This window comes from Caretta caretta, chromosome 2, assembly GCF_965140235.1.
Source record: "Caretta caretta isolate rCarCar2 chromosome 2, rCarCar1.hap1, whole genome shotgun sequence".
NCBI classification, from domain to species: Eukaryota; Metazoa; Chordata; order Testudines; family Cheloniidae; genus Caretta; species Caretta caretta.
The window spans coordinates 27,850,103-27,864,424 of record NC_134207.1 but is presented as its reverse complement, the minus strand read 5'-3'; the positions used below and the strand labels follow the sequence as shown (position 1 = coordinate 27,864,424).

At 38.7% G+C, this 14,322-nt stretch overlaps 1 protein-coding gene across 7 annotated transcripts in view; it reads right to left on the bottom strand.

The window, feature by feature from the left end:
• Positions 1-14,322, bottom strand: part of TRPS1 (transcriptional repressor GATA binding 1) — a 251,949-nt gene that overhangs the window by 201,753 nt on the left and 35,874 nt on the right. For 4 of the 7 annotated variants that reach the window (XM_075124967.1, XM_048841520.2, XM_075124966.1 and 1 more), the window contains 2 exons: positions 6,728-6,886; positions 2,878-3,806 (listed from right to left, as the gene is read on the bottom strand). In XM_075124967.1, the coding sequence (XP_074981068.1) occupies positions 2,878-3,806; positions 6,728-6,764 (966 nt within the window). In that variant the 5' untranslated portion in view covers positions 6,765-6,886. The remainder of the gene's footprint in view (positions 1-2,877; positions 3,807-6,727; positions 6,887-14,322) is intronic. The other 3 variants (XM_048841521.2, XM_075124970.1, XM_075124969.1) reach the window with 2 other exon arrangements.

Sequence of the window (14,322 nt, the reverse complement as noted above, 5' to 3'; positions counted from 1 at the left end):
TGTTTTTTGTTTACAGTTTTTTCTAAACAGGCCTTATATACACAGAGTCCAAGAGTCAGTAGCAAGCCCCACGGGTGAAACTTTCATATAGCACAAAACCTGACTAATCACCATGAGACAGATTAAATATGTGAGGCTGTGCTAATACCCACCCTCTAGCTTCTGTACCCATCTTCCTTGCCTAAAACATCATAAATCCCTAACTACCTCCATCCTAACAACAACAGAACAGTTTGTTAAGTGCAGTTGCATCAATAAATCAGCCCTTAATCCCATTCCACGAGCATTTCAAATTAATTTTGATTACAGAGGGGTTTGTTGTTTTTTCCTCAGACCATATCAGAATTTTAAGCAGATTGTTTTGATGAACCACTACTATTCATATGCAGTTCCTCTTTCTTAGAATGTAGGAGTCTTTGACTGACAACCAATTTCTAATAAAACGGCATTCAAGCTCTAATTAATACAATTCCATGCTCTTGTATTAGACTTCAACATTTTCCCAAGCCCTTGTGAAACAGACATGGTAGCAACACAAACGTGTGGGTGCAAAGGGGAATTTCAGATGTCCTTTTAGTATGTTTATGAATGTAGCAAAGCTGTTCAGAATTGTGAAGCATGAAAATATTAATCAGTTACATATCTTCTAACATGTTCTGCATCAACATCTGGTGTATGTGCAAGTGATGAAGTATAGTATTTGGCACAGAGGCTTATTTAATCTTCTCTTCCCAAATTGGGCAGAGAAAATCAGCACTCTTTAAAAAGTTAAGTTTCCAGATCCAATTGTTCCTTTAAAATCATCAGCATTGTATAGGCTGTCTGTTCTATTTTAGAACATGTTTCTGGTCTGAGAAAAGACTGATCTTAACTGATTATCTATGTGCTGTTTCCTAACGCTTTTTGTCTTTCCTGCAGTATCTTACTACCAGGGCTTAGTAGACAAGTATAGTCTAGGTTCAGCTGTTTTACTTCTAGTTCTATCAGTTCAAACTGAGATAGCTCACACATCTGTTTTATTTCTGAAAATACTCCATAGGAAAAGTGTCCAGCTCACTCTAATCAAGCATAAACTTTCCTATAAATAACCAAGGACCTAATGAAATAATTGTTTGGGGAAAATGAAAGTGTGTTTAGAAACTCAAATTCCTCTGTGCTGTATGCCTTAGCTGTCCCTGTCTGAACGTATTCCTGACAGCATGGATCAGTTGCTCTAAGATGCTGTCCCCAGAGTCAGCAAACGGAAACTATAGCAGAAAATCCAGGTATTAACATCATATTACGTGCTAATTATAAACCATCATTTCACATTGACATTATTCACTTCCATCCTCTTTTATCTAAATCATGTATTTGCTTTCTAATCACAGTTTGACAGGAGAGAGCGTCTGACACAAGACAGTGAAGTGATCTTTTAATAAGACAGCAGTTCAAAGACTGTAGCTTTTATGCATAATAACAATCTTGATTTGATTTGCTGTTCCATAAAAAGATTTTGTAGAATTTCACCAAGTGAGAGGAAAAAAAGTTAAGAGCTTAAAAAGCTACAAGTGCTTGAGTAGTGGTGCTGTTTCTAAGTATTCCTTAAGGTGAGATGTTTGCCATCTTGACCTCCTATCTGAATTGTCTCCTTGTAACAACAGTCTCTGCAGGTATTACTAAATATTTCTACTACTGCACTTCTCTCTCTCTCTCTTTTTTAATGTTTCTTGGAATTCTCTCTGGTAATTAGTACCAGGTCAGTCCATCATGTCTGATGTAAACATGCTCCTGAAATTGGGTTGACATTTGAACTCATTTTACTTGCGATCTCTGTTCCTAACTGATCCAAATGATTTTTATTCCAAAGTGAATTTGTAGGTCAAAGAGTATACAGGCCTTCTAGTGCTCGTCACGGATCATTCATAAAGGGGGTTAAAATATTATTTTTTAACTCAGTAAAATGTAGATTTTAAGATTATCGGTTTTTACACGAAGGAAATGTTAACGTTAATATCTCTGTCTAGGTTCAAATAACTAAAATAGTGGACAACATGAGACAATCTTTTCAATCTATTCTTTATGGTAAGAATGTACAATTTTTATCCTTCGTATTGGACAATGCAGTAGCATCAATGCTAAAAATTAGATCAAAAAATTATTAGCTAAGGCAATAGCCCAACCTTTATATGCATATTAATTTGAACTGCAGTGTGAATATTATTATCGACTGTTACTTTTACAGCCCAATCTTAGTTTCCCATTGTGCAGAAGTATAACCCAGTTGCTCTAGCACTAGATCACTTTAGTGTCCCACTTTCTGTTCTCTAAGACTGCAAGATCAATAAGCAAAGGTTTGACTCCCAGCAGCCACAGACCTGTAGTTCCTTTTAATTTGCAGCTACATTCTAGTGTCCATCTGGTTATTTTAAACAGTTATTTTCTTTTTTCTTTTCTCTCTCTGATACAGAGAAGCTTTCAGACATGATTACTCTAAGTTGCCTGTTTGCCAACTAAAATCTTTTACTATTCATTATCACAAAGACTAAATTACATACAAGAAAGCCTATGACTGAAAAGCCAGTTACTACTCAACCAGATTTACAGTGAACCTCCAAAAATACTGACTTAATATATCCTATCCCCTCATCGGCGTAACAATTTGGTAATTTATAGCAACCAATGGGTAAATAAAACGGTGAATACAATAAGCCTGAATGGATCTAAGCAGTCCTGTGGTTTAAGCTGGCTACATGAGATACTTAAATTATGCTAGTTTATGATGAGGAAGTAGGAGTTGCTTTATAATCACCTGGGGTGCCTATCCCATTCCCCATTTATTTCTTTGCAAGAAGCAGGTGTATGAGGAGGCGGAGTAGGGATATGGAAGATACAAACCTGCACATCATAAGTCCCATTTAGTAAGAGAGGTCTTTGGGAATTGATGTCCTGCAGCACTCCTGAAAGCACAGTGCGGTTGACTTTCTGGAAGTCTTTGGAGTGGCTGAACTGCACCATGTTGTGGAGAGCCAAAATTTTAGTGTCAAGCTCCGCATCCTGCCTGGTACGGTTGTGCAGTCCTAGGTGGTACTTGCGGAAGTGTTTGATGAGATCTGTGGGGTCGTTCCCATAGTAACCATAACCACAGATGTTGCATTTGAAGTCCTGAAGCTCTGGAGACAGAGGCGCTGTATCTGGGTTATCATTTGCTGACAAATCTGCTTTTGATTTGTTCGGCCTTAAACCCCCATCTGAAGGCACTTGTGGGTTTTTTGAGGCCACTGGGACCGGACTTGAGCCTTGGCCATCAGTTTGACTGCTTTGCACTTGCACGGTTTCATCTGTAGCTTTTGGCGATGTCTGATGCTCTTTGTCTGTCTCCACTGGATCTCCTGATGGGGTGAAGACCACACCTTGGGTGTCATCTGCATCTGATCTTAGAGGAGACTTCAAGGGCTCACAGATTCCCCCAACAGCTGGAGATGAGAAAGCCAGCATATTTCTGTCTGTCACCTCATCATGAGGAAAGGACAGAACATTTCCTCCCTTATTGTGGCTTTCATAATTGAAGCCAGCCTTTTCACTCAGCACTGAGCTTTTTAAGTCTTTTTTAATGCTGGAAGATGGCTCTTGGATATGCAGGCAAAGATCCTCCTTGTTGTTTAGCTCTGCAGAATCACCCTGGTCAGTGTTTTCTTGCATCTGATCTGCAGAAAATTCTTTTTTCCTTCCAGACTCTTCGTTTTCAGTACCTGTAGACTCAAGGGTCTGTACCTCACCTTCACTAGCAATGTTTCTTAGAGGGGGATTCTTTTTCCGGACCATATCTGCCAAAAAAGAGAGACAAAAAATTATGTAATTATTTGAAATATAGAGTAGATTGTAACCCTGGCATTTTTTCAGCATTCTAAAACCTGAAGAAACAGTTTTTGTCAAACAGATTTTAGCTAGTTAGTCTATGTAGCAAAATGGAAACATACAAAAAAAATTGGCCACTTTTTGAGTGCACTCAATTACAAAAATTCCTTTAAAATCTGTGAAAATCTAACTTCCATCAGAGTAAGTAAATTAAAGGTTTCATTACCTTTTCCAAAAATAATGGTTAGTTAAAGCCAGCAGGAATTTTAAAGAATGTGTTCTTGAAAATCATTTTAGTATACGGAGGGGGGTGGAGCCTTTGTGGTCTAATGTGAATACATTGCACAACTAGACAAAGTGTAGTTTAGCAGACATATGCCTACCACACATAGCCAGGAGTACTTGAACAGGCTATTATAAAGGTATCAGATTTAGGTGAGCAAGTTACTTTGAGGTTTTAGGAAAGTTATCTTTCCTAAACAGATATCTGTTGCTTCTTAGCAAAAGCTTCCCCTTTGTACCATTGTAAACTGCAACCTAGATTAACGTGAAATACTAGACTCCAGTCCTGAAAACTATTACTCATGCAAGTAGTCTTATGTGCCACATAGGGAGAGCCAGATTTCAGTAGGACTACAAATGTGAGTAAAGTTTTACAAAACTGAATCCATAAATTTTACTTCACTGTTTTGGTTGATTACAGGTCTATCCAGGAAACACCTGGAGGTGAAGCAGGTCTAACCATCTGAATCTTTTTCTGTATATCTGTTGAATCTTAACTTCAGGCATTACCAGTACTGCCAAGTAGGAAGACATACCTCCCAGGTCTCTATATGGAAACTGTGACCATACAGAAAGTAAGAGGTTAACATTGATGACTTACTGCTAACTGAAAAGGGAATGTCTGAAAGAACGGTGACTGTGGTATATAGGTAGGGTGCCCAACTGCAGATGCACTACATAGGCAATTGTGATTACCCTTGAGGAATTTTTTTAAGATGATACCTTCTTGCACAGTGCATGTATGGGCTCTGGATTAGGATGCTCATCAGCAGCTGCTTTGATCAATTTGTGTTCACACGCTGACTACGTGTAGAAGACAGATGTTCTACAGTATTTTCTATGGTTTTCTTTTTGCCGGTGCTGCACACAATGGTGGTTGTTTTCCCCCTGCCAAATGGTGTGTGGTCTAGTGGCAGCAGACTGCACTAACATACATGAGAGCCAAGCCTGAGACTCAAACTTGATCATCGGCTCCCAGGCCAACAGTGACTGTGAGTGCTACATTACATCTTTCCGTGAGCAGAGGGCCCCCTGGCAATTTTGAGAGCAGTGCTGATGCTTTTCAAATGGTGCCATATCCAGACCTCCTAGAAAGTAGGATGATCTTCTCAAAACAATACCTAGAGAAGGGGGGCTGGGGCGAGAAGGTAAAATAAAGGAATCAGCATCTGTACTTCCTTCTATTTATATCTGCTCCACATGAAAGGGCAGTGTGTACTACACTGTGAAAAAAAGACAACTTCTCATGGAAAATGTTCCCCTTGTGCCTAGGGCTTTGTTGTCTTTGCAGTTGAGCTGATCCACAGGCAGCATTGTCTGCAACGAGACTAAATTGACATGCAGTGCTAACTCATATTACACACATACGGACATTCCGTATGGTCTTAATTGGTTTCTTAACACTCTAGTGCAATTCCTTATTTTAGTAAGCAAACATGCCTGTGAACCAAATGCCTTCTCCTCTTTCAACTAGATCATAACTGCCAATGCATACATGTGCTGAAAAAATAAATAAATAACACTTGAACAATTAAGTCAGTCACTAGTCAGGACTGTAACAACAGAGACTTCTTGATACAGCGAGGGCAGGTTAAGCAATACAGCCCCAACCCCACAAAACATGTAAGCATGTGCCCAACTTGAAGCATCTGGGTAGGCCCATTGACTAATAGTATTACTGCTGTTCTATGGGACTTCTGACACGTTGATGGTTACATATGCTTACATGATTTGCAGGATCAGGGTCTACGCTAGGTGTTTTTCTAAATCCATGTTTGCTTGGCACCTGCTTACACAATCTAAACGATCTATAATTTAATCATACTTCCACTGAAACCCATGGGCAAATTAAAAAGGAACATCAATTGTGTTAGGTAAGAAGAAGCCAGAGGTCTAATAAGAGAACATCATGGTGTTTTCTTAGGTCAAAATTAAACAGGGCTGAATTTCTGTTTTTTAATGTTTTTGCAACTGGTTCTTTGGGTAGATAAGGAGAGTTTGGGACTTTGTAATATTCATGTAACTAGAGCGAGACAAAATGAAAGACATTCTAAAAGAATCCCCACGCACGCAAGAGCACCAAGAAAATTGGGGCTACAAGCAGCCTTACTAGATAGGACTCCAGATATAGATGTCCTGTGTTCAATCTCAACTTCCATGTCTGAGGGGCCATGTGCATATGTAGGCAACACTGAATACTTCTGCTTAAGGGAGTTTTCCATGCTGTGTTTTATAGTCATTAAAAATATGAAAATTTTCATATAAATAGAAATTGTTCTCAAGCTGTATGCAAGATTATTTTTTTTAATATTCTGTGATTTACTTGGTTGGTATTTATTCTAGAGAACCCTTAGAAAAGAAATACTTTTCTTGTTGCTGGAATTCCATCACTATAATTTTTCAGAAAGACATATTATGTAAATAAAAGCACATTTGCAGTACTTTTAAATCAAGGAAACCATTCACTAGCAAGTCTTAAGTTAGATACAGGAAGAATATAGCCACTCAAATTATTATCTCCAAGACAAATAACAGATTGCACAATGTTTTATTGTGTGCCAAGAACTTTTTCAGTTAACATTTTCACTTGAAAAAATGGATCACATACTTGTAAAATCATACCCAGCATTGACTTCATAAGGCATGTGGCTTTAGAGTGCTTTTTACAATTATTAATTCTATTAGTCAACTAGCAGGAGGGCTAATGCAATTGTCTTAGAAGATGCACGGAAGACACAGAAGACATTTTGAGAGCTGATCTGTACATCTGCAAAACAAAACAAAACAAAGGTTTTCTTTCCTAAATTATGCATTCACAATGTTACTTTCACTTAAAAACATTATTATGCCTATTTTATATTCACATGCAAGCATCACTGGGCACTATACCAAGAATGGCAGCAAGCTATTCTGTACTTCAGTCAAGCCTGAGAAGTGCTACATCTCTCTCTCTCTCTCTCTCTCTCTCACGCACACACATGCACATAGAGATTATGCTATCACATTAAATTGCCTCAGATGTCAGTTTCACCCAAGAATGTAAAACAGATGTTGAAATCTAGCTGGAGATGTTGTTTAGCAAAAAAACGCTTTTTTTTATAAATTAACATATATTCCACATTGCTGGGAACTGTATGGCTTTAAAGGGACTGGTAATTAGATACCAGCTCAGTGGTTCAAATCCAGCCCATGCTGGCAGTGACTGAAAGTCATCATCTATTGGTTGAATATTGTCCCACAATAAAATGAATCTAAGTAGTATTAACTTAGTTGCTAGTGGGCAAGTGTCCATATGACAAAAACATAGTCACACAGTGACAGAAAAGTTCATTCGCAGTCTCAGCAAAAAGACTAAGTGCTAAATGTGCACAGAGATTGAACTACCTGCTCATCACTGGAGGTGGTAATCTTTCCACAACAAAGGGAAGATTTAAAGCCTGATCTGAAGCCCTCTGAAATCAAGGAAACTGCCTTCAACAGGCTTTGGATCAGGCCTTTGAGTAAGGTAGTGTAAAGAACTGGGTTTGGGGGTTCTACAAGCCTGTGGCCCTTCATTATCCTATTTTCATGGGGGAGGGGAGGAGTGAGGTAGCCTTGAAAATATAAATTAATGTAAAGTGATCAAATGGGTTCAAAGTTGGTCACTGATTTTTTCCTGAAGGTGATGAGTTGTCTGTCTAGGTACTTATATGTCCCCATATCCATCACAATAGCATCTGAGGCCCTCACAAGTGCTTCTATTTTTAAACCACAGTAATAGTTATTCATGCTTTCCCTGGAAGGGGGGAAGAAAGGAAATTGTTTTTTTAGGCTGAACTAAAAACGTTAATGCTGACTCTGGAGGTATGCACTGTCCGCTACCTGGGTCATAACTGTTTTGTGGAAAATCTGTACTCCAGCAACTTTCACCAGCTAGAGATCTTACCAGCTCAATTTAAAAATTTAGAGATCAGGATATTGCAGATACAAGTCATCTTAGTCCAGCTGACAGACTCATGGTTACATTGCCCCGGAACAATGTATTGTTCCCCTTTCCACCTAAAACCTGTTTCCTGTTAAGCTGAATATGTTTGTCAGTGTGGGTAAATTCACAGATGTATAGATTCCAAGGGAAGGGACCACTGTGATCATCTAGTCTGACTTTTTGTATAACACTGGCCCTAGAACTTCCCCAACATAATCCCAAGAGCAATCCAATCTTGATTTAAAAATTGCCAGTGATGGAGAATCCACCACCACCCTTAGTAAATTGTTCCAATGGTTAATTACCCCCACTGTTAAACATTCACACCTCATTTCCAGTCTGAAGTTGTCAAACTTCAACTTCCAGCCACTGCATCATGTTATACCTTTCTCTGCTAGATTGAAGAGTACGTTATCAAATATTTGTTCCCCATAAATGCGACTGCACAGTATTTAACAGGGCAGCTGTATGTCAGGGTAAAAAGCATTCAAAGCAGACAGTAGGCTCTCCGTGTAAGATTTAGCTAGAGTCTACCTCTGATATACACACTTTAGTTATGTGATTATTATAAAGGCACTAAACTTCAGGCCAGATTTTATTCGTGTGCTCTTTATATTACAATAACAGATTTGGAAAGATGTGTGAACTTTGTGATATACCAATGACTAGTATGGTATTTGGGGCACAGGTAGATAAGTAGAAGGCAAGTCGATGGGACCTATGAACACTGTGGCTTAGTTATGCCAGTACATCCTAGAAATTCAAAAGATATTGACATTTAACAGCATGCAGTAGGATCTCTGTGTCAAGGAACAGTGGAAATTATGCTATTCACCGTGTCATACACATACACACATATATAAATTATGCACGCACGCACACACACACACACAGAGCTAAAACATCAGACATGTCGCCAAAACAATGCAGCAAAAGTCAGTAAACTCTCAATGTCCCAGCTTAATATATGCCTAATAGTTACCTACCTCACATAAGTATTGCCAGGCTTAATTAAATAATGGACGTAAAACTCTCTGTGAGCCTCTACTGAAAGCTGCTATATAGCACAAAGTATTATTTCAAAAATCATTACGACCACAAAAAAAAGACCTGTGGAATTCCAGCCTACAATGTCTGATGGGCTTGGAAATGCTCTATTATTAAAAGGAGACTGTCAGACTAATTTTCAAAACATTTTGAACTTTTTTTCCTCATCACAGTTCTGATAACACCTTGACAGTTAGAAAATGAATCTTTTCTGTGGAATAGCATACATTTACACTGGTTTGTATTGTTGGGTTGGATAAGAGAGCAGGGGTTTTGGAACTGGTTTGGCATTCTCTTGTAAAGCAAAGAAGAATGACATGTATTTTGATGTCTTCCGACACTCCACCCCACCATGCAGTGGCATGGGAATGTGTTGCTGAGGTTTTCTTTTTCTCTCCCTCATCTCCAAGGGGGTGGGGGGAGATTATTTCACACAAAGATACTACAAACACTGTAGGCTGGGTTTTATTCAAACAAACAAACAAGAAACACAACAACTTAGAAGTCTTGTTAAAGGTGTTTGTTCTGCCCAACTATATAAAGTCCGAAATGGGCTGAAGCCTTCCTACCTAACAGGCCATTTCTCTCCCTCTTCCTCCTGCTGTAGTCATGATCAATAAGTACTCCCAGGCTGGAAATCCCTAGCCAAAGGAAAGGCAGTTTCCAGTAGGGTGCCCCCCATGAGGACCCCTCAATCTTAGAATTTACTTTCCACCCAGTGCATATTCAACAGCCCAAACTGGCAACAATTATGATCAGAAGGTCAACAAAGAGCACCTAGAGAGCATCTATCTTTTATATTTTTGAATCCAAATAAACACAAAAACTCCTCTCCTTCAGTAGATACTTTGAGTCAAATTCTGCTCTGACATAGGCCCTGTGCCACCCCAATGATTTCTATGGAATTGCACAAGTGTAAATCAGGGCAGCATTTGTCCCATGTTTACATTAAGTGAAGGTAACGCTAGTATAAATAGCATGTGGGAAATCTCAGGTATTGTCTGAAGCCCCTGGATCTTTGCAATTTCCTTCATGCATACTGCCGCTTTAGTTCTCCTTTAGACTCTCTCACTTAACTGTTGGAAGGGAATTCTTTATAGAATGCAAGTCCCCGCCTCCCTAGGCTTCTCTTCTCTTAAAAGGCTGCAGGGGCGCTGAAGTAGCTCTTCAGTGAAGATGCTACCTATGCCGACAGAAGGGCTTTTCCTATGGGTGTAGGCAATCCACCTCCCCGAGAGGCTGTAGCTATGTCAACGGGAGAAGCCCTCCCGTTAACACAGTGCTGTCTACAGTGGGAGTTAGGTCAATAAAACTGCATCACTCAGGGGTGTGGATTTTCCACACCCCTGAGCAATGTAGTTCTACCAACGTAAGATGCTAGCGTAGACCAAGCCTTTGCCTATCACGTCCAGTGAAAGGCAGCAATAGGCTATGCTTCCTAGCAAGCGTTGCTCTCTTGCTCTCAGAGAGACTGACTAGGAACAATTAACACCTCGTCTTAAGGCTTCACTACTGAGAGGAAAGAGGAGCTTCAGACCTCTTTACATCTGGAATTGAAGCACTGGGCTCTGAACAGAAGGATAGCAGAATAGACTTATTCACAAACAACCCACTGATTCTCAAGAGCACTTCCTTCCCTTTTGTAACAGTGCCCCAAAACATGAAAGAAGGAAGAAAGGCAAGGCAAGACAAGTCATGGCTCTAGCAAAGTGCCCCCACAGCTGACTTTTAATATATGAGGGCCTGATCCTACAAACCTGAAATAACATGGCCAGTCCTTCGTGTGTGTAACTGCTTTCAATAAATTACAGCTCCTCACATGAGTAAAGATCTGCAGGATCAAACAATTATTTTGTAAAAAGTTTTCTGTTCAATGGTCTAAAGAGACTTGCTGTCTTGATACTCTATATTCTGTATGCACCACTTAAACTGTGATTGCATAATCGAGTTAGAAAATTCAAGGCTGCCGATAAATATATTGCTTATAGTTCTTGATGGCAGAAGAGCTACTAAACCACCAAGCTGGATTTCCCTCCCTTTTTCAGGCGCTCCAGTACAAACACCGATCATCCAGTTCATTTCTTTACAAAATGTTTCAAACTTTGTTTAAAAAAGAAAAAAGTTACATGCTATGCTGTCTTGTTCATTCCCATTTAAATTTGCTCTCCCTGCATTGATCATTCATGATTCTTGAAAGGTACATCTTTGACATCTTAAATCCTGTTGAGGTAGAAAGTGCTATCACTTTCAAACAAATCTCATCAAATAAATCTCCTATTAATTTGCATCATATTAATCGAAAACAATATTTTCTATTAGCATATGCTTCAGAGCACAGAGGACATTAATAGTCCTCTAGCCACTGCACAAAATCTAAGTGTTTCAATGGGATAAAATAGATGCTATTTAGCTTGCTCATTTCAGAGAATTTAGGAGTGCAGTTTGAAAACATTTTGCTTAAGTCTTTGATCCAAAGCTTGCTCATTACATTTAAAATTTACGATCAGCATAATCCTACATTCAATTTTCAGGTAAAGTCAAAAGGAGATTTGCCAATCGGGGATGCACAATTGGACCTTTTGTTATCTCCCAGCTAAATGTACAGTAACAAAACTATTACTTTTGTAATAACAAATCTGCCTTACTGTCCTGTATATATTTTGTTTTTAACAATTAAAAGTATTTTTTTTAAAAAGAACTGTTAATTTATCAAGGATGGATATGCCTGAAAAACAGACAGATTAGCCCTTTCCTTTAGTTCAGCTTTGCACTCTCTTCCAACCATGGATCTTCAAGGGCTTCACAAACACTAATCAATTAAGCCTCACATAACTCTATAAGGTGGACAAAGTAGTATTATTTCCATTCTACAGATGGGTTAACTGATCGCCAGAGAGGAGAAGTGACTTGGCCCAATGTCATGCAGCAGGTCAGCAGCAGAGCTAGGAACAGAACCCAGCTTTCCAGAGTCCCAGGCCCATTTCACTCTCCTGTGCGTTATTTCAGCACAGAGAGTTTCAAGCCAGCACTGGGCAAAAGGCCAACCTCTTGTAATTTAATAAGGTTCAGAAAGAGCACCTCATGGAAAAATCTAAATGCTTCAATTTATCATGACAGTTATGGGATGAACTGGCATTTTATTTGGATGTAAATTAGTCTCCAAAACAGAATAAAAAGGCCATGCTTTCTGAGAATATTGTACCTCTGCTTCTCTGCTCTCAATTTGTCTAAAACCAGCTCTGTGTATTAAAGATGTTTTAATTTTTATGTGTTGATGTTGCTTTGTGTGCTCCCCAGTCTGTTATTTTACTGCAGAGTAAATCCAAAATGATTGTTCACAGTAGTGAAACAACTGCCTTTGTAACAACACTTAGCTCCCCCATGGCACGCACAGCCCAGACATCCACACTGAATTTACCGGTTATTTTATTAATTTAGCAAAAAGTAGGTACATTTTATAGAAGCATAGGAATTACCTGACTGGATGAGACCACAGTTTCTTTTAGTCCAGTATCTTACCTCCAACAGCACCCAGTGACAGATGCTTCAGAGTAAGGTGCAAGAAACCCTGCAGTGGACAGTTATGAAATAAACTGCCCATAAGAAAAATTTCCTCCTATCACTCAGTAGTTAGACGGTGGCTTATTTTCTGAAGCATGAGGATTATATCCCTTACATAACTTTTCTATGTTTTAGTATTTGCTATTATAATTCTGGATATTCTTGACATTCATATAAACCTCTAATACCTTTTTCAGTTCTATTATGATCTAGTCTTTAATAGTATCTTGTGGCAATATGTTCCACAGTCTAATTATGTATTGTGTGAAAAAGCATTTCTTTTATCAATTTTGAATTAGCCACCTGTAAATTTAACAGAATTTTTCCTTGTTCTTGCATAGGGTGAATAGAAGATTCCAATATACAATCTCTATATTATTCACTGTTTTACATCTTTTTATCATGTTCCTCTCTTGGGTAAGCTATCACAGTCTTTTCAAATCTCTCTTCATACAAAAGTTTTTCCAGGTCCCTAATCATTCTCCTTGCCTGTCTCTGAACCCCCTCTAATTCTGTAATATCCTGTATCCTCAAAAGAGTAATTAGATACACAAAATCGTAACATAACTGTAAAATTCCCAAATGACAACGTTAAGATACTTATATTAGTTCAGAAACAGTGTAACATATGAATATAGAAAGAAAGACAGATTCAGGAATTAATTGCACATGTCATTTTGAAAAATGTGTTACCCAAAATATTCAGAGATGAGTACAATATATATTTGTACATTACTGTGCATATAATAATGTACAAATCTACAAATATTGATGGGCCAAGGGAACAGGAGTAGAATATTAGTAGTCATAACTAAGATTATGGTATATTGCCATTATCGAAAACAATTACAGCTGAGGGCTTTTTCTTTCAACTTTATATTGCTATTGACCTTAAATTCATTATTTTTCTCCTATTCATCATAAGTTTAACATAATAAAAGATGAGATCCATGACACAGGCAAGGGCAGAGCTGTACAATGCTTTTAAGGCAAGGATAAGACATTTAAATTTGATACATGAGCCAGTTGTGCAATTCAAATAGGGGAGTCCCATGGCAGGATTGAACAGCGAAGAAGATATTTGCTGATCCCTTTTGGATATATTAAAAGGGAGCAATATGAAGATCAGGCAGGGTAGAACACAGGAGGTTTACAGTAAGCGAGGCAGAGATAATGGGGACATAGACAAGTATTTTTCCCATAGGGATTAAAAGGAAGAAAGGAGATTTTGCTATGGTTTAAGGAACGGCCAGCAAGGTCCAGTGAGAGCATGTATGTGTGAGAGGAAAAGGAGGACTCAAAGATATCACCAAGACTGCACATAAACAGGGAGGAAGGCATTGTCAACAGCAATAGAGTTAAGAGGAAACACACATGGTTCAGGAGATAAGATCTCAATTTTGGCTATATTAAGTCTGAGCTGGTGGCAGGCCATCCAAGATGAAATGAAACAAACAATAACTTCACTCACTTTTTTTTATCAAGATTACAGAACGTGTGTCAGTCTAAGTGGAAGTCTTGTTCTTTTCAGCCAGGGAATAAGCCCACTTTTCTTGCTAACCCAAAACTCCCTTTGAAGACAATGGGAGTTTGGGGTTTGCAAGTGACGCGGAACTGGATCCGAGAGATCT